This window comes from Xyrauchen texanus, chromosome 27, assembly GCF_025860055.1.
Source record: "Xyrauchen texanus isolate HMW12.3.18 chromosome 27, RBS_HiC_50CHRs, whole genome shotgun sequence".
Classification (NCBI taxonomy): Eukaryota; Metazoa; Chordata; class Actinopteri; order Cypriniformes; family Catostomidae; genus Xyrauchen; species Xyrauchen texanus.
The window spans coordinates 24,396,634-24,424,591 of record NC_068302.1 but is presented as its reverse complement, the minus strand read 5'-3'; the positions used below and the strand labels follow the sequence as shown (position 1 = coordinate 24,424,591).

Sequence of the window (27,958 nt, the reverse complement as noted above, 5' to 3'; positions counted from 1 at the left end):
AGTCAGTGTTGTATGATATTCTGAAGAACCTGGGAACATTAAACCATTAGCCTGGAGGACAAGTATATCACCTTTTAATGCATGTATTCTATACGACCTGTTGGAAGTTGGCACACTACATTGAAGATTTTTTTAAAAAGTATCAAAGGTAAGGAGACAACATGAACTCTTAAATATTCAGTTGCTGGACAATTATTTATGCGTGTCTTGAATCATTGCTAGCATCATTCATAAGATCCTTCATTAGAAGGAAGTGTGGAGACCATTTGGCTCATTGCAGCAAATATCAGCAATACTTAATTTAAGAAATAGTTCAGAAGGAAAAAAGGAAAAGGATTTTCTGCCTCCTATCCCCCAAACGTACACATGATTCACATGTGATGTGGACAGGATGTGGTGTGAAGTGATTAATGAAATAAGGTTGATTATTTTATACAGTAATCCACCACATCACTATGATTTGAACATAGTGTTAATTTTACATACATATCCGTATAGTACATGGGCTATACACAAAGACACACATTGAGTCATTCATTCAGTTCTGGCACATTAACCACAAGCAGCATAACTTGGGTTGTAGTATTTTAGTTCCATTTTATCATAAAGGTGCTTAACGTCAGCACATGATGCAATGGTTCTTTGTGACGTGTTTTTATCTCAGAATGTTTGTTAGAAACATTTCCTGGATAGTAAGTATGTTCTGGTGAGATACCCATACACAGTGCACATCTGTATCAAATCTACCACGGAGCAGATCACTTTATCAATGGGGTGGGGTGGGGTGCGGTGGGGGGCGGGGGGTTGGGCATTCAGGCATTTATAGTTGATGCGCACCGCAGTTGCACTGTTCTCCAAATGACAGATGACAGTGCAGAGAAAATAGCTTTGATGAACTTTACATTTACCTAGCCAGGTATTATAATAATTGTCCATGTTCGCTGGTCATATGCAAGAGGTGAACAAAACAAAAACACCTAAGAACAATTAATTAGAGCAGCTACAACAGGTAATTTAGCTGTGAAAACATTATCCTTTTAGTATTATTTCAGTAGTTTTACTATGCCTCAAAAGCACAGGCACATCTGCCCTGCTCCTTTCCTCAAATTCGTCCAATGGGATTGAAGAAGTGTGTGCGCACCACGCTAAATGTAAAGAAAATTAATTGGCATGTGTACGACCACACCAAATGGAGCTTTTCAGAGACCATGCTAGGGTTGCACCAGCTGTGCGTAAGTTCTCACATATGTTAGGACGTAAAGCTCACACTAAGGGCTAAGGCAGAACTTAACTAGGTCGTAAACTCTCCGTAAAGTGATGTAGTCGCACAGAATGACGTATTTTTTCAGCCTTCAAATTTGTAAACAGTAACCGTGCGCATTATTTCAACTGTCAAAGCAAAGATGTACAATCTAAAAAGTTATATTAATACATTACACATTTAATTTAAAATAACGTCACGCAATGCACACTTGGAGGCTTGTAGAGTATACACCGTTTCGCTCTGTTTCATGTTGGAAATGAGTCGATATCAAATCAATTATCTGCATTATTCCCTCTCTTTTAAACCGCAAACAAGCATATATGTCCATATCATCATAAATATCCAAAGGATGATGTCTGTATTGTAAAACTCGTCAATGAATTTGTGGTTCATTGTCTTCATTATCAATGATAATCTCATCGATGTACTCTAATCTGGCTGCCATCTCATTCCATCCGTTCCTTATTCACGGGTTAAGGCTGCCGTAAATATTTAGTTTACTCAGGGTTATGTCCTACGTAAGTTTAGTGGTGCAACACTCAAATATTTAGTAGTGCATAAATTGTGACTAAGTGCCCATTTACGCAACAACTAGGCTAAGTTTGAACTTATGCACAGCTGGTGCCATCCGGCCCCAGCAACGCTGCGATGACATCATTTGTGCGCGAACCTTCGGCAACAAGCAGCTGCGTAGAGCAGGCTTAAGCAGTGATGCCAACGTCATCATTTTGTTGCTAGATTTAGCAACTTTTAAACTATGCTGGCAACTCTTTTTATTTTTGTAATTTTTTTAAAAAAAGCACCTAGCAACAAATTAGCTACTTTTTACATTTATTTGGAACTCTTAGCTATGATGTTTGAGCCCCGCCCTTTTAGGCGCAAAGCTGTCCACTATAAAAGGAGGCACGCAAGCACCATTCCTCAGAATTTTCTTACTGAAGGACAAAGAGCGCATCGCTCACACCTCGTCTTGTAGTGTGGCTAGCATTCGCAATGTCTTGTTCCCTTCATCTCAGGGAACTGAGGATACTTACTTAACCAAGATGTTCCCTTACAACTCTACACTTGACACTTGAAGTACACTTGACATGGGTTCTGCTAACACATATGGGAAACAGAGATCCATCATGCCGCTCTACACGACACTAACCTTTCAGAGAGGAAATATGACACAGCAGTTCCGCCAGACGGCAACCGACATGAGTATGCTGCAAGTGAGTGACGCTCATGTTGACTAGGAGGGGAACACTCAGAATGGATATATGAGCAATAGACATATAGTATGAATTATCCCCTTCACAAACCCAGTCAGGAAGGAAGTTTCTATATAATGAAAATGTTTGTGACTTATGGGGAATTACAATGGCCTGAATGCAGGTGGTTGTGTAAAATGATGGGGGAGCCCGTCCTAAAATGAGGGGGATAAGTAAACACAGAAAAAGAAACGTCCTCTCATTTTCAACAGCTTTTATTTTCAGCAAACTTAACATGTGTAAATATTTGTATGAACATATAAAGATTCAACAGCTTAGACATAAACTAAACAAGTTTCATTGTGAAAATGTCAAAATCAAAAGTTACAGTCAGTATCTGGCGTGGCCACCAGCTTCATTAAGTACTGCATTGCACCTCCTCCTCTTGGACTGCACTAGATTTGCCAGTTCTTGCTGTGAGATGTTACTCTTCCAATAAGGCACTTGCAAGTTCCCAGACATTTCTGGGGGGAATGGCCCTAGCCCTGACCCTCCGATCCAACAGGTCACAGACTTCCTCAATGGGACTGAGATCCAGGCTCTTCCCTGGCAATCACAGAACACTGACATTCCTGTCTTGCAGGAAATCATGCACAGAATGAGCTGTTTGGCTGGTGGCATTGTAATGCTGGAGGGTCATGTCAGGATGAGCCTGCAGGAAGGGTACCACATGAGAGAGGAGGATGTCTTCCCTGTAATGCACAGCGTAGAGATTGCTTGCAATGACAAAAAGCTCAGTCCGATGATGCTCCACCTCCAAATCGATCCCGCTCCAGAGTACAGACCTCAGTGTAATGCTCAATCCTTCGACGATAAACACGAGTCATACCATCACCCATGGTGAGACAAAACTGTGACTCGTCAGTGAAGAGCACTTTTTGCCAGTCCTGTCTGGTCCAGCGAAGGTGGGTTTGTGCCCATAGGTGACGTTGTTGCCGGTGATGTCTGGTAAGGAAAGCCTTGCAACAGGCCTACAAGCCCTCAGTCCAGCCTCTCTCAGGCTATTGCGGACAGTCTGATGGAGGGATTGTGCATTCCTGGTGTAACTCGGGCAGTTGTTGATGCCATCCTGAACCTGTCCCATAGGTTTGATATTCAGATGTACCGATCCTGTGCAGGTGTTTTTACACGTGATCTGTCACTGCAAGAACGATCAGCTGTCCTTCCTGTCTCCCTGTAGTGCTGTCTTAGGCGTCTCACAGTATGGACATTGCAATTTATTGCCCTGGCCACATCTGCAGTCCTCATGCCTCCATGCAGCATGCCTAAGGCATGTTCACGCAGATGAGCGGGGACCCTGGGCATCTTTCTTTTGGTGTTTTACAGAGTCAGTAGAAAGGTCTCTGTAGTGTCCTAAGTTTTTATAACTGTGACCTTAATTGCCGACTGTCTGTAAGCTATTAGTGTCTTAACGATCAGTCCACAGGTGCATGTTCATTAATTGTTTATGGTTAATTGAACAAGCATCGAAAACATTGTTTAAACACTTTACAATTAAGATCTGTAAGTTATTTGTATTTTTACAAAATTATATATATTTTTTGCTGAGTTTATATGTTTGGCCAAAGAAATAGCAAGCGCTCAAAACAGAGAGGAGGGAAGAATGCCTGAAGGTGAACCACCTGCACTCTAAGGGAACCTATTCTGGGTTTGACAGTCAAGTCAAGTCAATTTTATTTGTATTGTGCCTTTCACAACACACATAATTTCAAAGCAGCTTTACAGAAGATCAGGCATTAACAGAAGATAAAACTGTGATGTCTATAATGTCGATGAATCATCATTGTGTAATTTGATAAAATACGATTGTTAATCGTGTATAAAAATAAGTAATTCAATAATAATTGTATCAAAATAAGTAATACAATAATATTTGTATTAATAACCCCAGTGAGCATGCCGAAGGCGTCTGTGGCAAGGAACACAAAACTCCATAAGATGTTGGTTATTGGGAGAAAAAAAAACCTGGGAAGAAACCAGACTCACTGTGGGGGCCAATTCCCCTCTGGCTAACATCATTAATATAATGTCAATATTACTTATGTGTAGTGCAAGTCATGGTTTAAAATGATTAAACTAAGTATGTGTTAAGGGACAGTGTTTAAACATAGATTTTGTATGAACTGTAAGATTAAATGACTAATGTCTTTGAAGAACTGCAGAAGTTCACATAGATGCAATTGTCCTTGTTAATTGGCTGATGAAGGCTTTTGTTGGCAATTGATAGTCTATGTATTCCATTTCAATACATGGACGGTGAGTGTAGTCCATCATTAGACTGAGGTGATGCAAGCAGAGATCAGTGAGGTGCATCGCAGTTCTACCTGGCAGGTAATTTCGGTGAGGTTCGGTGTGGTCCATCCTAAGTCCAAGGTTCAGACAATGGCATGTGAAGTATCCCATGTCTTATGGTTGGAGTTGGCATCAAATTCCTCTGAAGTCCATCAAAATAGACTGAAGTGATATTTGGCTGGCACCGGCTGCATTTAGTCATCATCACACAGAACATGTAGCAGTAGAGTCCAACACGAAGCAGGAATGGAGCTGGATCCAGCCGGTTCTGGTGACCTCAGGATAGGAGTCCCGGGGTTGAGACAGGGAAACAAATAAAATGTAATTAGCATAGGTGCCATTCAATTTATTGCAGAGTTATAGATCATGATCAATGTTTCTGGTTTCTGGTTCTGGCAGACTAAACTAAAGCAGCCTAATTGTGGGTTGAAGGATAAATTAGGTGTATGCCTGGCTAAATAGATGAGTCTTTAGTCTAGACTTAAACTGAAGGAGTGTGTCTGCATCTCAAACAGTGTTAGGGATACTATTCCAGTGGCTTTTGAAAGACCAGGACCAAAATCCCGACATAAATTGTCGATTGATAGTGCATGTAAATCACCGACCCGTTTTACTGAGGCCAGAGCCAGCAGTAATGCGATCTTAATAGAGAGCACGCGCAAATCAGCTGAGTCCAAAGGCTCGAAGGGGGGCCCTGGGAGTGCTTTTAGGATCCAAGTTAGGTCCCAAGTTGGGACTGTAGCTGGCCAAGTTGGATTTAACCTCAGGTTCCACAGCCTGGGCTGGGGATGGCAGATTGTACCTTGCACCTGAGAGAAGAGATATAAACCAAATACCTGATCAGTATTTCCCATGGCGAGCCATTCAAAATCTGTACTTTCCGGAAACCATGACTGATTTGGCCATTTCGCCCAAACCAATAGAATCGCTTCCTTATCCTCTCGGACTTTGCATAAAGGAGGCACACTAGGTGAAATGTATATTTGCGTTTCACAGGCCATTTGTGGGCCTTTGCGTCTGCTCCCAGTAGGGCTTGGGACATCGAGTACCAGAGGGGACAGTGGGCGTTCTCCACTGAGACAAATAGATCGATTTCCTCTTTGCCGAATATTTTCCAAATCCTCAGGACAGTTTGAGAATGAAGTCTCAATACGCCCGGTATCACCCCTTTGGTGGCAATAGGTCCGCACCATAAAACAGATGGCCTGGGACATATTCCGCTCTCAGGGACAGGCTCACTCCACAGGAGGAGTTTATATGTCAGTCTCATCAATGGCTGTGAATGAATTTCACCTTGGTGGTTTATATATGCCACAACTGTCCTGTTGTCTGAGCGAAATAGAACATGACAGCTTGCTATTTCAGACTGAAAAGACTTCAAGGCTAGGAATACAGCTGATTGCATTAGACGGTTGATGTGCCCAATGCTTTTTAAATGGTGTTCTTCCCAAGTTTAACTGAGATAGACAATGTAGAATGCCCTGAATGCGCTCGCTCGTGAGGTGCGCGCCCTCTCATGGAGTTAGGCGGATTCCCAAAAAGGAGATTTGTTGGCTTGGGGAGCGTGTACCCTTCGGCCAGTTGACATTGAGGCCCAAGCTGTTTAGATGTTGAAGCAGAGAATCTTCAGGGTATTGGCACTGATCATGTATCCGTGAATAGTGGAGTGCAGAATGGGATGCACAAGATTTAAAAGGAAGAATGTGCATTGCCCAATTTGGTACTCATCTTCTGTGTGTGCCATCCTTTACAAATGGCTGTCAGTGCAACATCCAAAGAAACCATCTCTAGGAATGTTGAGTACTTAATAAGAGAAACCTACAACTGTTTTTTAATTTCCCCAAAACGGCGTGAGACCACCATTTATTGTAGCCAGAAACCCCTGCAGATCACCAAAGTGTGTGCCACATGTTGGCTATCGATTGAGCCAGCTATAACTCGTATTTTGAGCCAGTGAGAAGAACTGAAACTCCATTTTGAGTTGACCAAGGCTAGTGAGCATTGCTACTTGGCAGATGTGTTCCATGCCATGTACATGGACAAGACCAACTATGTCTACCTGACATTCTTGTAATCAATCCTGTCCTATGTACAAGTTACAGTGAAGTCATTTGAGGGATAGCAAACAGATTATGCCAAGCTTTTGGACATTCTGATACACTTCTTAACATCAATTTGCAGCAGAGTAGTCAACCCTATGGCAAAAATATATCTCCTGAAGTATGCCATTGATGGACATCTCAGTCCATCACCATACCTTGGGTACCTTTTTGAGAGCATGGTGTCCCAACTCAGACTTGCGCCAGAGGACGAAAAGGTCATTCAGAGACGGTGCATTAACTACATGCAAGGAGCTGCAAGCAAGGCTCCCAGACAACCTAGAAGCCTTGCGAAACATGGCTTTGTTCAGTGTTAAGGAAATGATAAAGCACATGGAGGTTGAACGGCATTCAGCCACATGAGTGTGGTCAAGTCAAAGTTAAGAAATAGGATGTCACTGCACACTCTCAACTCCATACTTCTGGTGCGGTATGGACTGAAGCTGGCTGGTGATACCTGTTACCATAATAAACTACCAAGTGAAGTTCTGTAGCAGTTTGGCACCATAGCAGCATACAGCTTTAAGGCCACTCCATCCTCTTCTGCTGGTTCCAGCTCAGTTACAACGCAATTGGACAGTGAAGATGAAGAGGATTTCCTTGCCAATATATGATTCATCATATTTACGTATGCAAGGAGTGGACTTTTTAGAACTGGTGGAAATACACAGCTGATGGTGGCAGTGTGCACTGCAGTGTGAACAAGAACAGTGCCAATATCTGGAGAAAACCATTTAGCAGCTAGCCAGCCAAGCAGCACAACAGCCTGGAGAGAGGTGGCTAGCGCACACATCATATTTGAGTTATGTTGCTTGCTGCAAATGTTCAGTAAGATAGCATATATTATATACCTTGTTATTACCTTGTACCTATAATTATTGATCAGTTTGGTAGCATGTTAACTAACTACCAATACACTGCTTAAAACTATAATTGGTCAGAATGTATAGTTTTTGCCGAGATGGCCAGTCAATTTGAGTTAAGTCATTGTGTATTCTACATAATGACACAGTTTTACATCATTGCGTGATGACGTCAGCACGCAATGACATTACAACTTAATTTAGCAACTTTTAGCAAAAATAGACCTGCCCGTAGCATCTTCCCCTGAAAATTAGTTGGCAACACTGGCTAAATAAAGAGAAAATTATATTCGATGAAGTTTTAATTTATAAAGTATTTCTGACTGGGTTACTCAAAATTACACATTGCGACATGGCTTAATATATAATACATTTTTATAGATTTTTGAGAAAGTTTGAACTATATTGTGAAATATGTCATTATTGTGATATAAAATTGTTCATATCATTATCTAGTATTTTGGTCATATCGCCCACCCCTAGATGGATGTGCCTAAAGATAGTTTGCAAGAATTAGGGTTGCAAACCTGTTCAAATTGTTTATGCAAGTATATAACCAAATATTCAAGATCGAAGGGGACAAAACATAAAAGAATCTGTAATTGAAAACCCCATATTGATCAACCACTAACTGTTAAGACTTTACAATAAGGTTGTTTTTGTTAACATTAAATGCATTAGCTATCATGAACCAACAATGAACAAAATATATATATATATTAGTTCCTGTTAGTTCATAATGCATTAACTATTGTTAACATTTGCTGTTAACAATAGTTGGAATAGTAGTAAAGCAATAGCAGTAAAGCTGTAAATTTGTTTAAATTGTCATGTTTACAGTCGTTTTAGAGTTTATTGACATAACATCAGCATGGTAACGAAGTTGTAATATTGGCTATAACTGTACACAGAAAAGGTTAGAAACAGTTTTGAGCACACTAAAATCATCTTAAAAAGAAAAGAAGGGGCCAAGTCAAAATTCATTTTTGTGGTAATCAACGTTATGCCACAAATGCTGTTGATTGAGCTTTACTTGTATTGAACACTAAATATTCCTTTAAGCTTTATGTTGGTAATGGCAGTGACTTGTGTGACAATACATAAGCATTATTGTTCACTAAGCATGCCAGCTGTTTTCTTGATTGGCCTGCAAATCAGTGTGACTATGGGTTGCATCCTTACAATACGCATTTTTTGCATACTAATGCTTTGAAAGTCAAAATGTCCCCAACATTTTTAACTTATCATTAGCATCAGCAAATAAATATACAGTAGAAAGTCATTATAGATGTAAACATTTAATTCGATGCCAATAAACAATTTTTTTCCCTGCCAAACCCATGTTTCCATAATTTGTCCAGACAAATATTTAGCAGTTGACCATATTCCTGATATTCATCAGCCCGGCAAATATTTTGGCGAACACTTTGATGACATATAGCCTATTATACAGATTCCTTTTGGAAATCGGTTGTGTTCAGATTATCCACTTATGTGAAAACTGCCTTTTCCAGCCAGGGCTATTGCAACACACAGGAAGCATCGGACATTATTTAGGGGTTCCTATAATGTAGGTCAAGAGCAGAGGTTTATTCATAGCTATGCAATTACTATGAATGCGAGATGCTTCTATCTGCTAATATAAAACATCTAGTCTTTTTACAATGTGCATTAACACTGTGTGCAATATTCAATGTAGCTCAGAAAAGAACATATGCAATTTATTTATAATATTAAAATTTCTTCATAATGTGAATACATACATTGTAAAAGGCTTAATTTGTCAGTTGGTGTTATTCCAGGTCTTGAATAACAGGTGCATGCAGGTAGCCTTAAAAAAAAAAACCTGATCTTCTAATCCCATTACTTACAAAACAAGAACGCACACATTCACTCCCACACAAGAACACACAAATATGCCCTCTCCCACCCACTCAAATACCTGGTGGCAAACACACACCTTCCTCAATTTTACTCTCCTGTTTATTAAACAATAAATGTTTCCACCCAAACACTGACACTGATATTGGGGTCAATATCCTAAAGCCTGTTCTGAATTTCTGTTTTCGAAAATATTTTAACTTGTATTAATGTCTAAACTCAAGTCATGTTTATAAATGTAGGTAGATGCATATTTTTTTTTTTCATTTAAATAGAGTGATAAGAAAGATTAAAGACAAAGGCCAGGGTGTCCCAAAACATTTTGACACTTTTTACACAAACATGTCCACTCATCCCTCTTTGCTGGCGTCTCCATGCAAGAGTTAATCTCTCTAGCTCCCCTCCCCCTTCTCAGGACACAGGTAAGCACTGACTTGTGCTCAGACAGACTGGACAGCTTCACTACACAGAATCAAAAATTGAATGAATGAAGATTTAGGATACACGCTACAATCATAGGGATTTCTGAAAGGATTAATCTTGTCATTGTGGTGAGTAGTTGCTCTTTTAATGCAGTCACTTCCTCCTGGAATAAATGTGTGTGTGTGTGTTTGAATAAGGGTGTGTAGGAGGTTGATCCTGTTTCAATAATGAAAAGGTCTTGCATCAGACAAGAGTCATGTGGCCAAGACTAAATCTGTCTAGAAGACTGAACTTCTATTGCTTAAAACTTTCTTTCATCTAGCACGTTTTATTAATTTCAAATTTTATTGAACCTAAATTGTTTATCCCTGCTGATAAAACAAACAAACTGGTTGGCTGGTTTTATCTGGTCCCCCATGCTTGACCAGGCTGGTCAGTTTTGAGGGATTTTGAACACTTTTTAGCTGGTAATGCTGGGAAAGCCTGCTAGCTTAAAGGGAAAATTTACCCAAAAATTATCTCATAATTTACTCACCCTCGTGCCATCCGGGATTGGTGACCTTTTTGTGCTGAACACAAACTAAGATTTTTTGAGATTTTCTGAAGAATATTTCAGCTCTATAGGTCCTCACAATAAATGTGAATGGGTACCATAATTTTGAAGTTCCAAAAGCACATAAAGGCAGTATTAATGTAATCCATAAAACTACAGTGGTTTAATCCATGTCTTCAGAAGCGACATATAGGTGTGGGTGAGAAACAGATCAATATTTAAGTCCTTTTCTACTATCAATCTCCAATTTAACTTTCACATTCTTCTTCTTTTGTTTTTGGCGATTCACATTCTTTGTGCATATTGCCACCTACTGGGCAGGGAGGTGCATTTATAGTAAAAATAACCCTCACCTATATCACTTCTGAAGATATACAGTAGATTTAAACACTGGAGTCTTGTGGATTACTTTTATACTGCCTTTATGTGCTTTTTGCAGCTCCAAAATGTTGATACCCATTCACTTGTATTGTGAGGAACCACAGAGCTGAAATGTCCTTCTAATAATCTTTGTTTTTGTTCAGAAGAAGACCCTCATGCTATCCCAGATGTGTGAGTAAATACATTTTTTAATTTTTTTGTGAATTATCCTTTTAAACCAACTTGGCCAGGCTGGGAGACAAGTTAAAAAAAGTGTTCAAAATCCCTCTTAAACCAGCCTGACCAAATATGACCAGGCTGGGCTACCAGCTAAAACCAGCTAACCAGCTTAGTCTGTTTTTAGCTGTCTTTTGTGGCATGTTTTTTCAGAGTAACCTTTGTACGAACCTCTCAGTCTTGGACATATTTTTACATAGTAACCAAACACCTACAGAATTTCTGTGATGGAAAGTTTTAAAATACACTTTACTAAAAGCCAACACTATATCTCTCTTTCTTTTGAAACAAGATTGTTATACATTTATAAAGTAATCACAATAGCTGAGCACAAGAATATGTTATATGTACGTACATACTGTATAACATTCTGACTAGCCCAGGCCCATTTTTACCAAGATTTTGGCAGAACCCAAACTATTTGGGGAATTCAGCATCAAAATGTAAATAAAACACTGAACGGACATTAGACAATTTGCTAAGGTAATGTAAAAAAATAAAACACTCGGGAGTCTCAATGACCTGCCACTTTTATTCTGCCAAGCAGATTATTAGAGTCTCTAGAAGTATTTCCTGATTTACAAGCTTGGAATAGCATTGGTAGAATATTTTTTCTTGTTACGCTCCAAGTGCAAGCTTATGAAAAGTTGCATCAGCTGTTTTTCTTGTCCTAGAGCACACTCAGCTCTAGGATGTTTCAGTCTGTCCCATATAATACATGGTATTCATACATAAGCACAATATGCAAGCTGGTTCCACTGCTCTCTATGCTCTGACCACCATAATTTCAAACCACATGGAAAAGAGAAAGAAACCTGGCAATTGTTATACGTGACTGCTTCATACAATACATATTCATATACTTCAGTTACTTTATACAGGTGCTGGTCATATAATTAGAATATCATGAAAAAGTTGATTTATTTCAGTAATTCCATTCAAAAAGTGAAACTTGGATATTATATTCATTCATTACACACAGACTGATATATTTCAAATGTTTATTTCATTTAATTGTGATGATTAAAACTGACAACTAATGAAAATCCCAAATTCAGTATCTCCGAAAATTTAAATATTACTTAAGACCAATACAAAAAAAGGATTTTTAGAAATGTTGGCCAACTGAGAAGTATGAACATGAAAAGTATGAGCATGTACAGCACTCAATACTTAGTTGGGGCTCCTTTTGTCTGAATTACTGCAGCAATGCGGCGTGGCATGGAGTCGATCAGTCTGTGGCACTGCTCGGGTGTTATGAGAGCTCAGGTTGCTCTTATAGTGGCCTTCAGCTCTTCTGCATTGTTGGGTCTGGCGTATCGCATCTTCCTCTTCACAATACCCCATACATTTTCTATAGGGTTAAGGTCAGGTGAATTTGCTGGCTAATTAAGAACAGGGATACCATGGTCCTTAAACCAGGTACTGGTAGCTTTGGCACTGTGTGCAGGTGCCAAGTCCTGTTGGAAAATGAAATCTGCATCTCCATAAAGTTGGTCAGCAGCAGGAAGCATGAAGTGCTCTAAAACTTCCTGGTAGACGGCTGCGTTGACCTTGGACCTCAGAAAACACAGTGGACCAACACCAGCAGATGACATGGCACCCCAAACCATCACTGACTGTGGAAACTTTACACTGGACTCAGCAGCAGTCCAGTCCTTTTTGTCTTTAGCTCAGGCGAGACGCTTCTGACGCTGTGTCTTGTTCAAGAGTGGCTTGACACAAGGAATGCGACAGCTGAAACCCATGTCTTGCATACGTCTGTGCGTGGTGGTTCTTGAAGCACTGACTCCAGCTGCAGTCCACTCTTTGTGAATCTCCCCCACATTTTTGAATGGGTTTTGTTTCACAATCCTCTCCAGGGTGCGGTTATCCCTATTGCTTGTACACTTTTTTCTACCACATCTTTTCCTTCCGTTCACCTCTCTATTAATGTGCTTGGACACAGAGCTCTACTCTTTAGCAACGACCTTTTGTGTCTTGCCCTCCTTGTGCAAGGTGTCAATGGTCGTCTTTTGGACAGCTGTCAAGTCAGCAGTCTTCCCCATGATTGTGTAGCCTAAAGAACTAAACTGAGAGACCATTTAAAAGCCTTTGCAGGTGTTTTGAGTTAATTAGCTGATTAGAGTGTGGCACCCGGTGTCTTCAATATTGAACCTTTTCACAATATTCTAATTTTCTAAGATACTGATTTTGGGGTTTTTCATTAGTTGTCAGTTATAATCATCAAAATTAAAAGGAATGAACACTTGAAATATATCAGTCTGTGTGGAATGAATGTATATATTATCCAAGTTTCACTTTTTGAATGAAATTACTGAAATAAATCAAATTTTGATGATATTCTAATTATATGACCAGCACCTGTATATTTATAATGCTTACTAAAACTTTAATAAAACACTTTCTAGGAAACAAATAGGTTTTTTAGGTTGAGAATGGTACTTTTCACTTTAAAAAGGGGCAATTTTTAAATTAAAGGGTTAGTTCACCCAAACATTCTCTCATCATTTACTCACCCTCATGCCATCCCAGATTATTTGACTTTCTTTCTTCTGCTGAACACAAAGATTTTTAGAAGTATATTTCAGCTTTGTAGGTCCATACCTTTTTCAGATCAGAAAATCACATATAGGCAGCATAAAAGTAATCCATATGACATATGAATCACTTTGGGGGAGAAACAGATTAATATTTCAAAAATTTTTTACTACAAATCTGGACTTTCAAAGTGGAGATTGATAGTAAAAAAAGGACATATATATTGATCTGTTTCTCATCCACACCTATCATATCGCTTCTGAAGATGTGGATTTAACCACTGAAGTCATTTGGATTACTTTTATGCTGCCTTTATGTGTTTTTTGGATCTTAAAAGGTTTGGTCAGCATTCACTTGCATTGTATGGACCTACAGAGCTGAGATACTCTTCAAAAAATCTTAGTTTTTTGGGTGATATCCTTTTAAGGTTCTTTTTCTATTTGGTCTAATCCTTAACAATTATTTTTGTTCACGTTACCTAATTTAGTCAGGTTGATTTTTTCATTAATAATATTTTATCATATCATGTTTACTTGGACTTATTACTTTTTCATTGAATGGTAAGTCTACTCTTTTAGCCTTGACTTGCCAACCTGCATTTAATTTCACCTCCCACAGTAGCAAATTACAGTGTATTTTTACTTTGTTTCCCATAAATAAAGCTTCAATTACTATTGCAAACACAGATCTGCAAAGAACTCCCCACAACTAATTTATATATGTCAATTTGATGCGAAGAACGCACATACTCACAGCTGTTTTATATGAAGGCGAATCTTCCATTAGGTGTCTTTACAGCATTTAGTAATGCTCCGAGGAATGTTCTGAAGACCTTTGGTAAATTTTTATGTTTTTTCCATTACATTTGCTGCTCTCTCTAAAACAATTCCTTTTCACCCATCTCTCTCTCTGCGTCTCTCTCTTTCTGTGTTTCTCTTATCTGTTGATATAAAGCTGCATGTTCCTGTCCTTTTAGGCTACATTAGATAACTTTATCAAGTGATTGCTATTTTGCTGTTCAACAAGTTTGAGAATCACATATGAAATGTATTTTTCAGCCAGTAGACATATTTTGTCTAAACTAAACAATTGATTTTCAAATCATTCATATATAAAAAAACCACAAATGTTTTGAGAGGCTGCTATTATTATTATTATTATTGTTTATAATATTATCACAAATAAATTAGACAAACATGTTAATTTACAATCATCTCACTGTAAAACAACTCAATTCACTGTAAAATGGTAATCCCAGAACTAATTATTTCTGTGTTTCAGATTGTTTACAGAGTTTGAACTTGAAGACCTTGTTCTTTGGACTGTTGAACATTATATAGACCCAAATGGAGCTACAGAAAATATCAAACGGTCACCATGATCTCAGCCCTGAAAAAATCACTATGGAGAGCGAGTAAGTTTCCAGACCGACACAACTATTAGGAACTATCTGTTTTTCCATTACTAAATCATAAATCATATACAAATTTCACTCAGTAGATATCGTTGCATGACATAACCTGCACTTGCCATTTAAATTCTACATTTTTAAAGCAAAGGTTTGTGTAAATATGTAGCATATTTCACTTGAGGCTTTTTTTTTAAGGAATTGTTCCCTCAAAATTACAATTCTGTCATAATTTACTCTTAAACACAAATGAATATCTTTTAGCGAATTCAAAAAATAGGTGAAATTTTAAAGAATGTTCAAATTTCGAATTTCCATATAATAGAGGTTAATTGTGACTCAATTTAAAGCTTTAAAATACACCCAAAAGCACTCTCAAATCAAATCAGATAATTTATTTAACTGAAAATCATTACGGATTAAACACATCAATTCTTCTAAGAGTTCTCCCCTCCAAAAAATAAAGTTGTTTCAGCAATTCAGTAGCTGTGTAATTTCATGTATTTCTCGAAGCAATTTCTATATAGGCAAGATGGAACTGAACTAATGAAAAAATTCACCTCTGTTGCAATTAAAATGGATTGTTTCCTTATATAAATAAACAAATACTGACAATCAATTTTTCAATTTGCATATGTTAAACAGATTTGATACCTTAGAAAACATGACTGAGCCGGGTGATACATTCCTTACCAGTGAGAGCAATGGAACTATAAATACTCCATTTACAGATGTGAGTATGACATGCAGATATCCAAAATAATGTCACGCAAACCTGTAAGGCCTTAATGTGTACTGGCTGGGTGAAACTGATTGGGAGTTTACAACACTCACAAACACGCTCTATTTACAGAGGAATGTACGAAATAACAGTAGGAATAACTTATGACAACTCTACCTCAGTATTGTTTGTGGAGTTACATGATACATGCTAATATTCCCAGTTAAGGAACTTTTGTATTCACTGTTAGTGATAAACACTATATTTTGAAGAGAGGTAAACCTTAGTGACAAATCTACAGTATGAAATGCCATAATTTTAGTGTTTTCTTTAAGTGTATTCTATGTACTGTTTGCTTTATGAAAATTCATGAATAGTATGTCATTCATCTTCGTTTTCTTTCAGTTTGTGGGAAAGACTTCATTCGGAATGTCTATTTTCAACCTTAGTAATGCCATTATGGGCAGTGGAATTCTGGGATTGGCTTATGCCATGGCCAACACCGGAATCATTCTTTTTGTGTAAGTTAGATTGCAATCATGCATACATTTACATGTTTGTGTTTGTTTGTGTATGTAAAAAGGCACTGCTTTTGGTACACTGAAGGTTGTTGAAAATTACTAAAATTAGTGTTTATATTGCCATAAACAGAAATGTACTGTGTCTAAATCCGACCTGATCATCAACCCTGTGCTCTCTCTAATATGTTTGAGTTTGTCTAATGTAACAGATGTAGGCAGATCATTTCAGATTCCATTGCGGTTTGGCATTTGGCTGCTTTTTATTTTTAGCACAGTAAACTGTTTTAAGAAGCTTTCCCCTACACATTTACTACCTTCCCTGTTAAGATGCAAGGGATGTGCGTGCATGCGTGTCACATAAACATGACTGCCAGTCTGCTCACATTCAGCAATTCAAATAAATGTTAAATATTTGCATGCTTCTTCTTGGGTGGCACAAAGGCAGCCATTTGTCAAGTAGAACCAAATTAAACTCCTAAATATTCACTTGATTCTTTCTGTCTCATTTTCAGTCTCATTTTTTCCCCTGATTATTTTAACTAGAGGGGTGGTGGATGCCTGGATATGTACTGTATACCTTTTTAGATACTTCTTAACCATAATGACTTAAACTTTAACATATACTATAAGCATTTACCCAAACCAGATAACATATAATCTACTAATACTGTCTGTATATTAAGCAATTAGTGAGATAAGAACAAGTGATCTAAAAATAAAACACAATTACAAAGAATCAGTATTTGTTGATAGAATTTAGCCATCAGTGATCACTGACTTTGCTGTCACAAAGCAAGACTGTACACAGTTCATGAACTGACTAAAATCATACCAGTTTATGTGTAGGCTCACACATGATCTTTTAAATATGTCAAAAGGATAGTTCACACAAAAATCTAAATTCTCTCATTATTTACTCACCCTCATGCCATCCCAGATATGTATGACTTTCTTTTTTATGCAGAATAAATACAAAGATTTTTAGAAGACTATTTCAGCTTTGTAGGTCAATATAATGGAAGTGAATGGTGTTTCAAGCTCGATTACACATCCTATAGCGCCATCTAGTGCTCTGCGTATGTGTCAAACACTAGGAAGTGTGGGGTGTGTAATGAAGCTTGAAATCATGATCATGCCTAGAGACTGCAATGACAGGATGTACAGTTAAAATGAGTTACACACTAAAACACATTAGATCGCTTCAGAAGACATAGATTAAACCACTGAAGTCATATGGATTACTTTTATGGTGCCTTAATGTTCATCAAAAGTATGGATTACTTTTATGGTGCCTTAATGTTTTTTTTTTTTTTTTGAGCTTCACACTTTTGTTCACTATTCACTTTCATTGAAAGGGCCTACAGAGCTGAGATGTTCTTCTAAACATCTTGTGTTCGCCGTCATCGTTCTTGGTAGGGCATGTATGTAAACGCATTCTGCGAGAAACGCTGATGGAAACACAGGGAGGGTGTGCAACGGATAAACACGCCTGTGTATCGCATGATCATTGAGTGATAACGAGCTTTTTGTTGATGTTGCTTTAATTTTTAAGCTGAAATTCCTGTACTTTTTTCCAGAACCCTATTAATAACAATTGCTCTGCTGTCTGCGTACTCTATTCACCTTCTTCTAAAGAGTGCTGGAGTTGTTGGTAAGAAACAGCTATTATGTGTATCTCTCTTCTTATTTTTCTTCTCAACACAATCCTGATAACATAACATTTCTTTAACAATATGCTATTACTATATAACAATACTATAACTTTCTTCTAAACGTTATGTGGTGTTTCTTTGTGTTTAGGGATCCGTGCATATGAACAGCTTGGCTACCGTGCATTTGGTCACCCTGGAAAAGTCTTAGCAGCATGCATTATAACAATGCATAACATTGGAGGTAAAATTAAATAAATTATTACTTGCATTTGGTACATTGTCAGAAGTCATCAAAACTGATGTCTTTTGCAACACCATATAAAACTCAGATACAATTATAATTATTTTGAGAAAAATGAGCAGTTTACCATTCTTCCTATATCCAACAGCAATGTCCAGTTACCTCTTCATAGTGAAGATAGAGTTACCTCATATTATTCAGAGTTTTATGGAGAAACCAGACGACAAGTGAGTTTTACATAATAAACAGAACAAAGTACTCATTCTTTTCATTTTTTGAGTTTTTCTATGAGCGTGTGGCTAAAATACATTTGGCCATGGTCATATATCACTCTTACTCTTTCATAACATCTTTTGTAATACATCTGTGTTGTCTTTATCAGCGAGTGGTATGCTAATGGGAAGTACCTCATCATCATTGTTAGTGTCTGTGTCATTCTTCCATTGGCATTCATGAAACGGCTTGGTATGTCCACTCCTCTTTCCTCTCATTCATTTATTCTTTTTGTTTTCTAAGCATCAGTCTATCGTATTTCATAATCATTCACATTGACATAACCTGCTGTAGCGCTTGGTTGAGTGATTGAGATGTGAGCTAAGGAAGCTTCTTTATGAATTTTATAAATGATTATTGCTTATTACTGATTTGTTATTTAGTTTACTCGTTTACGCAAACTACTTACAGTAAACTGAATACAGGGACAATAACAAGAAACATGAGGTTTATCCCTTAAAGGAGTAGTTCACTCAAAAAATAAAATGATGTCATCATTTACTCATCTTCATTTTGTTCTAAACCCATATGGCTTTTTTCTTCTTCCATGGAACACAAAAGAAGATGTTAGGCAGAATTTTAGCCTTACAATCCCTTTCATTAAATTTTTTTCTATACAATGAAAGTGAATGGTGACTGAGGCTGTCATTCTTCCTAACATCTGTTGTGTTCCATGAAAGACAGAAAGTCATACTGGCTTAAAAAAAACATGAGGGTGAATATAAAAATGGCATTTTCAGAACTATGCCTATAAGTACCTTTGCACAATGGGGAAAGTTCACCCTTTGCAAGGTTTGAACATACAGCCAGCCTTGATCTTCAACCACTACATAATAATTACATTTACATTACATTTATGCATTTGGCAGATGCTTTTATCCAAAGAAACTTGTTGTGCATTCAAGCTTTACATTTTATGAGTTCATGCATTACCTGGGAATCAAACCCCAAACGTTACAGGAACACTAAAAGTCCTTAAAGATATATAACAACTGTTACAGCATTTATTTATACAGGCATTTTTATCTATGTTGTATCACTTTTAGGGTATCTGGGATACACCAGTGGCTTCTCCCTCAGCTGCATGGTCTTCTTCCTCATATCTGTGAGTCCATTCTTCCAATTACAAAGACACCAATCTACAGCAATCATGGCAACCATGTCATTGTCACTAATGGAAGTACCTCACTGCATTGTGTCGTATTAGGTGATCTACAAGAAGTTTGTCACAGATTGTTCTGAAGAACACAGCTATAACGACACTATGCTCAACCAAACTATGTTTGACCAAACCATATCCAACTCCACCTCTGATATATGTGAAGCTAAACTTGTCACTATCAACCCACAGGTAAGAGATACCATGTCAACTACAACTCAGGTGTGAGGTAAAGAGAATGAATATCTTGCATCACAGTCCTTTGTGAAATGTTTTTCTTGCTCTCTTTTAATGCATTAAATTAATCTGTTGTTTTTGTGTTTTTAATGCAGACGGCTTTTACCATTCCCATTATGGCATTTGCATTTGTATGCCACCCTGAAGTGCTGCCCATCTACACAGAACTCAAAAAGTAATTTTGCTCACCAAGTTTGGTACATTCACAGTCATCTCTGATTAACTGATTTATTGATTGATTATTGCATATGTGTTTTTTTCTCCTTGTTACATCAGGCCAACTAAGCAACGCATGCAAAATGTTGCTAATATCTCTATTCTGGCCATGTTTGTCATGTACCTGCTGACTGCCATCTTTGGTTACCTCACCTTCTATGGTAAGACTGTCAAAAAAGTACCCAAAAAGTACCATGGTATTAAAATATGCATATCGCGACGCCGTTTTGTGGTCCGTTCTGCATAAAGTGGCGGCTCATTGTTGCTTATCGTGGCCCATTTGACACGTTTTGCGGTCGAACCACCGGCACGCTCGGTTCTCTCGATGGACATTCCGCCTCTAATTGGCCCAAAAGTGCGTCTGCCCACTGGGAAAATCCCTGGTATGCCAGATTGCCAGTCCAGCCCTGGAGAAGTAGTAGTTTGCCAGTCAGACACAACTACTTAAAACCTTTACAAGAATCTTTTTTTTTCTATCCTCTTTTCTTCCCAATTTGGAATGCCCAATTCCTACTACTTAGTAGGTCCTTGTGGTAGCGCAGTTACTCACCTCAATCCGGGAGGCAGAGGACAAGTCTTAGTTGCCTCCGCTTCTGAGACTGTCAGTCCGCACATCTTATCACATGGCTCGTTGTGCATGACACCGCGGAGAATCCCAGCATGTGGAGGCTCATGTTACACTCCGCGATCCATATACAACATACCATGCACCCCATTGAGAGCAAGAACCACTAATCGCAACCACAAGGAGGTTACCCCATGTGACTCTACCCTCCCTAGCAACCGGGACAATTTGGTTGCTTAGGAGACCTGGTTGGAGTCACTCAGCATACCTTGCATTCGAACTCACGACTCAAGGGGTGGTAGTTAGCATCACTACTCGCTGAGCTACCCAGGCCCATACAAGAATCTTTTTCATAAAAGCATCAAACTTCAATCTGGTTTTGTTTTGTATTTATTTGATATTAATATTAAGAATTTATTGACAAATACTTGTATCATGCCTGAAAAATGCTAATAGAATATTTATTGACCTTATTTGAGTATAGGATTGAATCCTACACATTTATACATCTACACAGTATTAAAAATGTTTTACACAAACTATTCAAAACTATTTAAAGATGCTATATGTAATATTTGTAATATACTAAATCGTAAAATGATCATAATATGCCATTAGAAAAGTTGAAATACTGGCTTTTCCGATAAGTATGTTCTACTTAGAAGTTTACATTCCATGCTGAAAAATCTGTGTATGTTTTGTCCTGTGTGATCCCGCCCACTGCCCACTCACCAATGGTGTTTCGACACCACCGGGTTGCCAGATTTAAACAAGTTTGCAGGCAAACAACACTACATGCTGCAGCCATGGAAGCCAGCAAACAAACTGGATCAGAGATAACTGATTCCACCCGACCTAAAAAGCCTCACCATCCATCTAAAAATCACCATGACCAGAGGTGTAGTAAAACAAGGATAAATATTGGAGATGCCTTTGGAAGATGGAGACAGCTTAAAGCCCGTAATCATTTAATCATCAACGGATGCTGAGATGCTAATTTGCGTGTCAACATTCTGGTAACCCGCATGATCTTCGAGTCTGGGGCGAGGCAGACAAATCTCCAATATTTAAAGTACCCATTTAAAACGCTTGTTGTCAATCTTACAAATAGCACCTTTAAATCTAAAGAGCAGTGCTACTGTCTCTGCGACATTGAGTGTGTAGGAGGCACCTCTACTATATTTTATACTTCTAAAATATGCATGGAAATGCTTGCACCCATATAGCGACACTCTTATTGATATGCAAACTAAAACATGGAGTGTAGTGACTGAGACAACTCATTAAGCCTCATTCATGAAAAATGAGTATTAAAAATGTGTGTGTAAATGCATTCTTATATAAATTGTCCCATATAAATAAATTCCACAATTTACATAATAATTGTTTTACTAACGATCTGCACACAATTCTTTCTGCTTGTGTTTCCTTAATAAGGCAAACGTACTTAATTTTAATTAACCTGTGTTCTTTTTTATGACCTAAATGTTTTTTGGCAATGTAAAGAACCTTAATAAAAAGCAACAACCTTTTATTTATATTTATGGAATATTTGTTATCCATAAGATGAAATGGTCTGAAGATAAATACAATTTTAATGTATTTCTGATAGAACAGCAATGTTATTATAATATGGTAAAGCTTTGTAAAAAAAAAATAAAGCAAAAAGATTTGTCAAACTGTTTGATTAATCTAATTTAACAGATTATCTTTTTCTTTTTAAACCCCTCTTTTATTTATTTTATTACTTTTCTTTCATATACTACTTTCATTGTGTTTTTGTTATTGTTGGTTGTTTAATTTTTTTGTATGTTTGCAATGTATCTGAACAAGTTTAACAATACAGCCAATGTTGCTCACACAAGTTTTTGAATGCGATGCCACGTGCACTGTTCGCTCAGTTACAAAAAAAAGGGATGCACACTGCCGCTCGAATTGGTGTCTAGTGAAGTCAAAGTGGACTTCTGCCATTTCCGTGATAATTACATTTTTGTCGCGTGCAACCTCACACAATTGCGTATGTGCTGAGTCTTGAGGCAGTCTCACTCTCCTCAGTCTTCTTAAGAAGTAGAGGCATTGTTGTTCCTTTCCAGTTGCAGGGAAGGTGTATAAAGCTCAGGGGAATTCCTCTGTAATGTTCACCCCCAAGAATTTAAAACTGGGGACTCTCTCCACAGAATAACATTTATGATCACAGGACTCAGTTCTCCTAATCTTCCTAAAGTCCACCACAATCTCCTGTTATCAAGGAAGAGATTAATAAACCTCATCCCTGTATGCAGTCTTGTCATTGTTCGTAATCATACTAATAACTGTCCTATCCTCTGAAAACTTCACAATGGTGTTTGTTGCATGGGCAGGTAGACAATCATAGGTGAAGAGTGCATACAGCAGAGGGCTCAATACACACCCCAGTGGAACACCAGTATTCCGAGGGATAGGGGAGGATGTGTGCTTTCCTAACCTGACATTCTGGGGGCAGTTGGTTTGGAAGTCTAGAGTCCAGCTGGAGACAGCTGAGCTTAGTCCTAGGCTGTGAAATTTGGACACCAGTGCATTGGGGATGACCATGTTGAAGGCCGAACTGAAATCAATGCAGAACATTCTGACATATGTGTTCAGCCCTTCCAGGTGCTCCAAGGCAGTATGGAGAGCGAGGTTGATTTCATCCTCTGTTTATCTGTTCACCCGGTAGGCAAACTGATATTGGTCCAGGTATTGATATTGGTTTTAATATGTGCCAGAATCAGCTTCTCGAAGAACTTGGATATCAGAGGCATGAGTGCAATCGGCTGTTTAGGGATAGGCACAATTTTTGTACTTTTGAGGCATGTAGGGACAACAGAATTGCTTAAAGACAGGTTGAAAATGCTTGTAAAAACCTCTGCATGCACGAAGTATGTGCCCCGGAACACCATCAGAACCAGCTGCTTTCCTCACATTTACACTACATAGAACCCTTCTGACCTCATTAGTGTCCAGTGTTGGCGGTTGATGTTGGTCAGGTGGCAGTGTAGGCCCAAATGTTTCCCAACTATTGTTCTCTCTGTCAAAGTGGGCAAAGAACACATTTAGTTCCTCTGCCATGGAGTGATTGATGTTTATAGATGGGTTATCATTCCTTTTGTAATCTGTGAAAGCTTTTATGCCTTGCCACATTTGTCGGGGGTTGTTGTTATTAAAACTGTCCTCAATCCTGAGATTGTGTTTGAGTTTTGCTGCTCTAATGCCTCGTCTTAAATTAGCCCTGGCTAGACTGTAGGCAGCTTTGCCACCTGTCCTGTTAGCAGCATCTCTTTGTTTTAATAACTTCCTAACCTCTTGAATTACCTTAACTGTGGTAATGTTCTCTGTGCAGTAATTACTGTAAGACAGGACAGATGAGGTGTACTGCTCTAGTCCTGTAGGAGAGTTGTTTTCAGGAAATACGCTCCACTCTTTACACTCAAAACGTTCCTGTAGTTGTGACATTGCTCCCTCAGGCCATACTCCAACCATTTTACTAGTTGATTTAATCCTGTTACTGAGTGGTTTGTAAGCTGGCAACATTAACAAGGAAAGATGGTCAGACTGTCCTAGAACAGGGCAGGGCTTTATATGCGTTATCAACATTCGTGTAGACATGGTCTAGTATGTTCCTACCCCTTGTTGAGCATTTAACATTCTGATAGAATTTAGATAAACTGACCTGAGGTTCACCTGATTGAAATCTCCTGCTACAATGAAGACTCCTTCAGGATGTGAGTTCTGTCATTTGCTAATGGCTGAGTGTGTTAACTCAAGTGCTAATTTAGGATTAGCATGTGGTGGTATATAAGACTGCAGTTGCAAAAACCACAGAGGATTTCCTAGGAAGATGGAAAGGCCTGCACCTCACCATGATATATTCCAAATCGGGTGTGCAGAGTCTGTCCGTGGCGATTGCATCCATGCACCAGGCATCGTTCACATATATACAAAGTCCGCCTCCAGTTTTCTTACTGGCAGCAGATGTCCTGTCAGCACGGTACAATGTGCGGCCTGCTAGTTTCACAGCAGATTCGGGAATGTTGCAGTTGAGCCATGTTTCTGTCAAGATCAGGACAGTTCTTAATACCTCACTGTGATGTTATCCTCAGTCGTATTCAGTACTGTGTTATAGTACCATGGTACCTTCATCTGATACATTACTGTGCATTGCTACTGCCAAAATACTCCTTTTTAAGGGTTGTTTTAAATACTTTTTTAAATGGAAAGAAGTTATACAATATCTACACTGAGAAATGTTGTGACATTTGGTTACATTTTAACAATCATTTTTTTTAGGTTACAAAATAATGGGCATGTATCTGTGTGTTTACATGTGTATGTAGAAAGTACAAATTCAGAGCTTCTGGAGATGTACAGCAAAACAGACACACTGATGCTGTGTGTTCGGCTGGCTGTGCTGATGGCAGTGACACTGACCGTCCCTGTCGTCCTCTTTCCGGTACTTCGCACACAGATATAAACACAAACTACACACCCACTCTCTGTTTTTCTGTTGTTCACACACTATTACTGCATATACAGTGCTTTGCAAAAGTTTAAAGACTTGGGAAAAATGTTGCTTAGTAAGGATTTCTTCAAAAATAATGCCATAAATTGTTTTCATTTATCAATTACAAAGTTGAGTAAACATAAAAAAGCTAAACCAATATTTGGTGTGAAAACCTTTTCCTTCAAAACTGCACCAATTCTCCTAGGTACACCTGGACACAGTTTTTCTTGGTTGTTGGCAGAGAGGATGCTCGAATTTTCTTGGAGAATTTGCCACAGTTCTTCTATCTGTTTCAGCTGTCTCTATTGCTTCTGTCTCTTCTTGTAATCCCAGATTGACTCAATATTCAGTGGGGGGTCTCTGTGGGGACCATGTGATCTGTTGCAGGGCTCCCTGTTCTTCTATTCTATTCTATTTGCAAAAGAAATGTTTGGCTGTTTAAAATTTATATTTCCTATTGACACACTTAAGCTAAATATATATGACCATCTTAAGACAAATGTTTTTGTGATGTATTTTATGTGCCTAAGACTCTTGTATAGTACTGTAACTCCTCATCTAGTGCAAAACATATGCAATGATGACATATTTTTGTGTGTGTATCTTTCCTCAGATCCGCCGTGCTGTCCTGCAGCTTTTGTTCCCTGATGAGCCCTTCCACTGGATGCGTCATATTTCCATTGCTGTGTGTCTCCTCTTCGTCGTCAACCTGCTTGTCATCTTCGTGCCCAACATTCGCGACATCTTCGGCTTTATCGGTAAGCCTCTCATACTACACAGATTTTTATTATAATTTTATAATAATAGGCCAAATTAATATTCTCTGAAAACAGACTTCAGGTGAAAATTTGTGTGTGTGTGTGTTTTAGGTGCCACATCTGCTCCCAGCCTAATTTTCATTCTGCCAGGATTGTTTTACATCCGCATCATCCCTGAAGAACAACAGCCATTGAAATCTCCACCAAAGATCAAGGTCACTAAGCCAGAAATAATTTTACAGAACTCTCACAGATCTTGAGCTTCCCTTGCTGAAAAAACAACTTGAACCAGCCTAACATAGTTTGCTGGCCTTATCTGGTTTAAGATGGTATAGCTGATCTCCAATCTGGTTTAAGTCGGTCAACCAACTGGTCTCCCAGCCTAACCAGCTGACAAGTGCCCAAAACCCCTCTAAAACCAGAAAACCAGCTTAGGCTGTTTTAAAATGTTTGTTTATTATCACCAGTCTTCCTCTGTCTCTTCCTCACTTCCTTTCATGTTTTCCAGGTGATTGCATTTGTGACACTGGGTTTCATCTTCATGATTATGAGCATTTCATTCATAATACTGGAGTGGGTTACAGGAAGGAAGACCATGGGTGGCCACTGACAGAGCTGAGAGAAGCTGAAGACTAGATTCTAATACGGAACACACACCATAACAAAACTGCAACCTTCTAAACCAGTGCAGCCACTGCAACCATATACAAATATCTGTCAGATCTGTGTAGCAGTGGTTGTGCATAAGGTAGTGATGCATAAGAGCTGAGCGTCTAAAATACATTTTGATAAGATGGATATCAAATCAGACAACTCTTATTTTCAATGAATCCTGAACAAGATGTTCCTCAAGGAAGCTAGTTACCAGGCTTAACCACCCAAAGTGGTGGCAACGCACATGCTCTTGACACGTAAGTGCCATGATGTTTTTGTATGTGCTGTCCCAATAATAATAACCCAATAATGTAATGTTGCTATTTTTTTTTAAACAATTTTCCTCATCTCTGCACCAATAAGAAGCCCAATAAATATATACAGTACTGCGCAAAAGTCTCAGGCACATAAGATGGTTCACAAAAACAACTTAAGTGTTTTAATCAGCTTTAGTGTGTCAATAATAAATATTGACCCCCCCAACCATCAAGTCAATCAGGGATTCTTTTTCACAAGTCCCTAATGGTGCGTTCACATACAATATGAATTGAGCGTTTCGCGCGGCGTGATTCCATACATAGTCAATGCAAAGACGTGAATTGACACGAATTCGCGGCGGTCGGCGTGAATAAAGCGAATGGCGCGAAGTGAAAACACGAAATCGCTTCATTCGCGTGTTCGCGCGAGTCCGAGCGAAAAATTCTCATGACGCGTTGTCGCGAAAATCTATCAGCATTGAGATTGTCCGGATGTCACTGACGTAGTAGCAAAAGAAATCGGGATAATTGGATAATATCATGCAAACACAACGGCGTTTTGTTTTCCGACATATCTAGGACGTCTACAACCGATACAGAGCAGCAGTCGTTGTGATATCGGCCATGGTTGATGGCAGAAAGAGAAGTTGTCGGAGAAGCCCCTCCTCCTGTCTCGCGCGAGCTTCCAGCGGTCAAACTCGCGCGAGCAAAGCGAGGCGAAAGTTTTATTTACGTTGTATGTGAACGCACCATAAAACGTTTGCACAGTACTGTATATTTAAAGCTGGTTTTAACTTTACAGTTATTGGTATTACCTAACAACACATAACTGCTCTGAAAATGTGGGGAAAAAACCTCATTGCCATATTTGTAAATATTATCCACTGATCTATATATATATATATAGATCAGTGATATTATCCCATTTTTTTCTACCTCCGAGGAAATAGAGTAATTTAATAGTGATCGTTAAAGTTTATATATATATATATATATATATATATATATATA

At 38.5% G+C, this 27,958-nt stretch overlaps 1 protein-coding gene across 3 annotated transcripts; it reads left to right on the top strand.

Moving 5' to 3' along the window:
- Positions 1–27,902, top strand: slc38a5a (solute carrier family 38 member 5a). 3 transcript variants are annotated; one of them, XM_052094392.1, is made up of 16 exons: positions 1–148; positions 15,048–15,180; positions 15,820–15,907; positions 16,301–16,416; positions 17,994–18,067; positions 18,217–18,309; positions 18,458–18,536; positions 18,692–18,774; positions 19,629–19,687; positions 19,790–19,933; positions 20,074–20,153; positions 20,255–20,355; positions 25,112–25,227; positions 25,892–26,036; positions 26,148–26,251; positions 26,545–27,902. In XM_052094392.1, exons 2-16 carry the CDS (start codon positions 15,113–15,115, stop codon positions 26,644–26,646), a joined length of 1,452 nt encoding a protein of 483 aa, XP_051950352.1. In that variant the 5' UTR covers positions 1–148; positions 15,048–15,112; the 3' UTR covers positions 26,647–27,902. The 3 variants fall into 3 exon arrangements, with proteins under 3 accessions (XP_051950352.1, XP_051950350.1, XP_051950353.1); XM_052094390.1 differs by lacking the exon at positions 1–148 and adding an exon at positions 10,110–10,203; XM_052094393.1 differs by lacking the exons at positions 1–148; positions 15,820–15,907 and having other exon boundaries at positions 15,082–15,180.
- Positions 27,903–27,958: the final 56 nt, after the last annotated feature.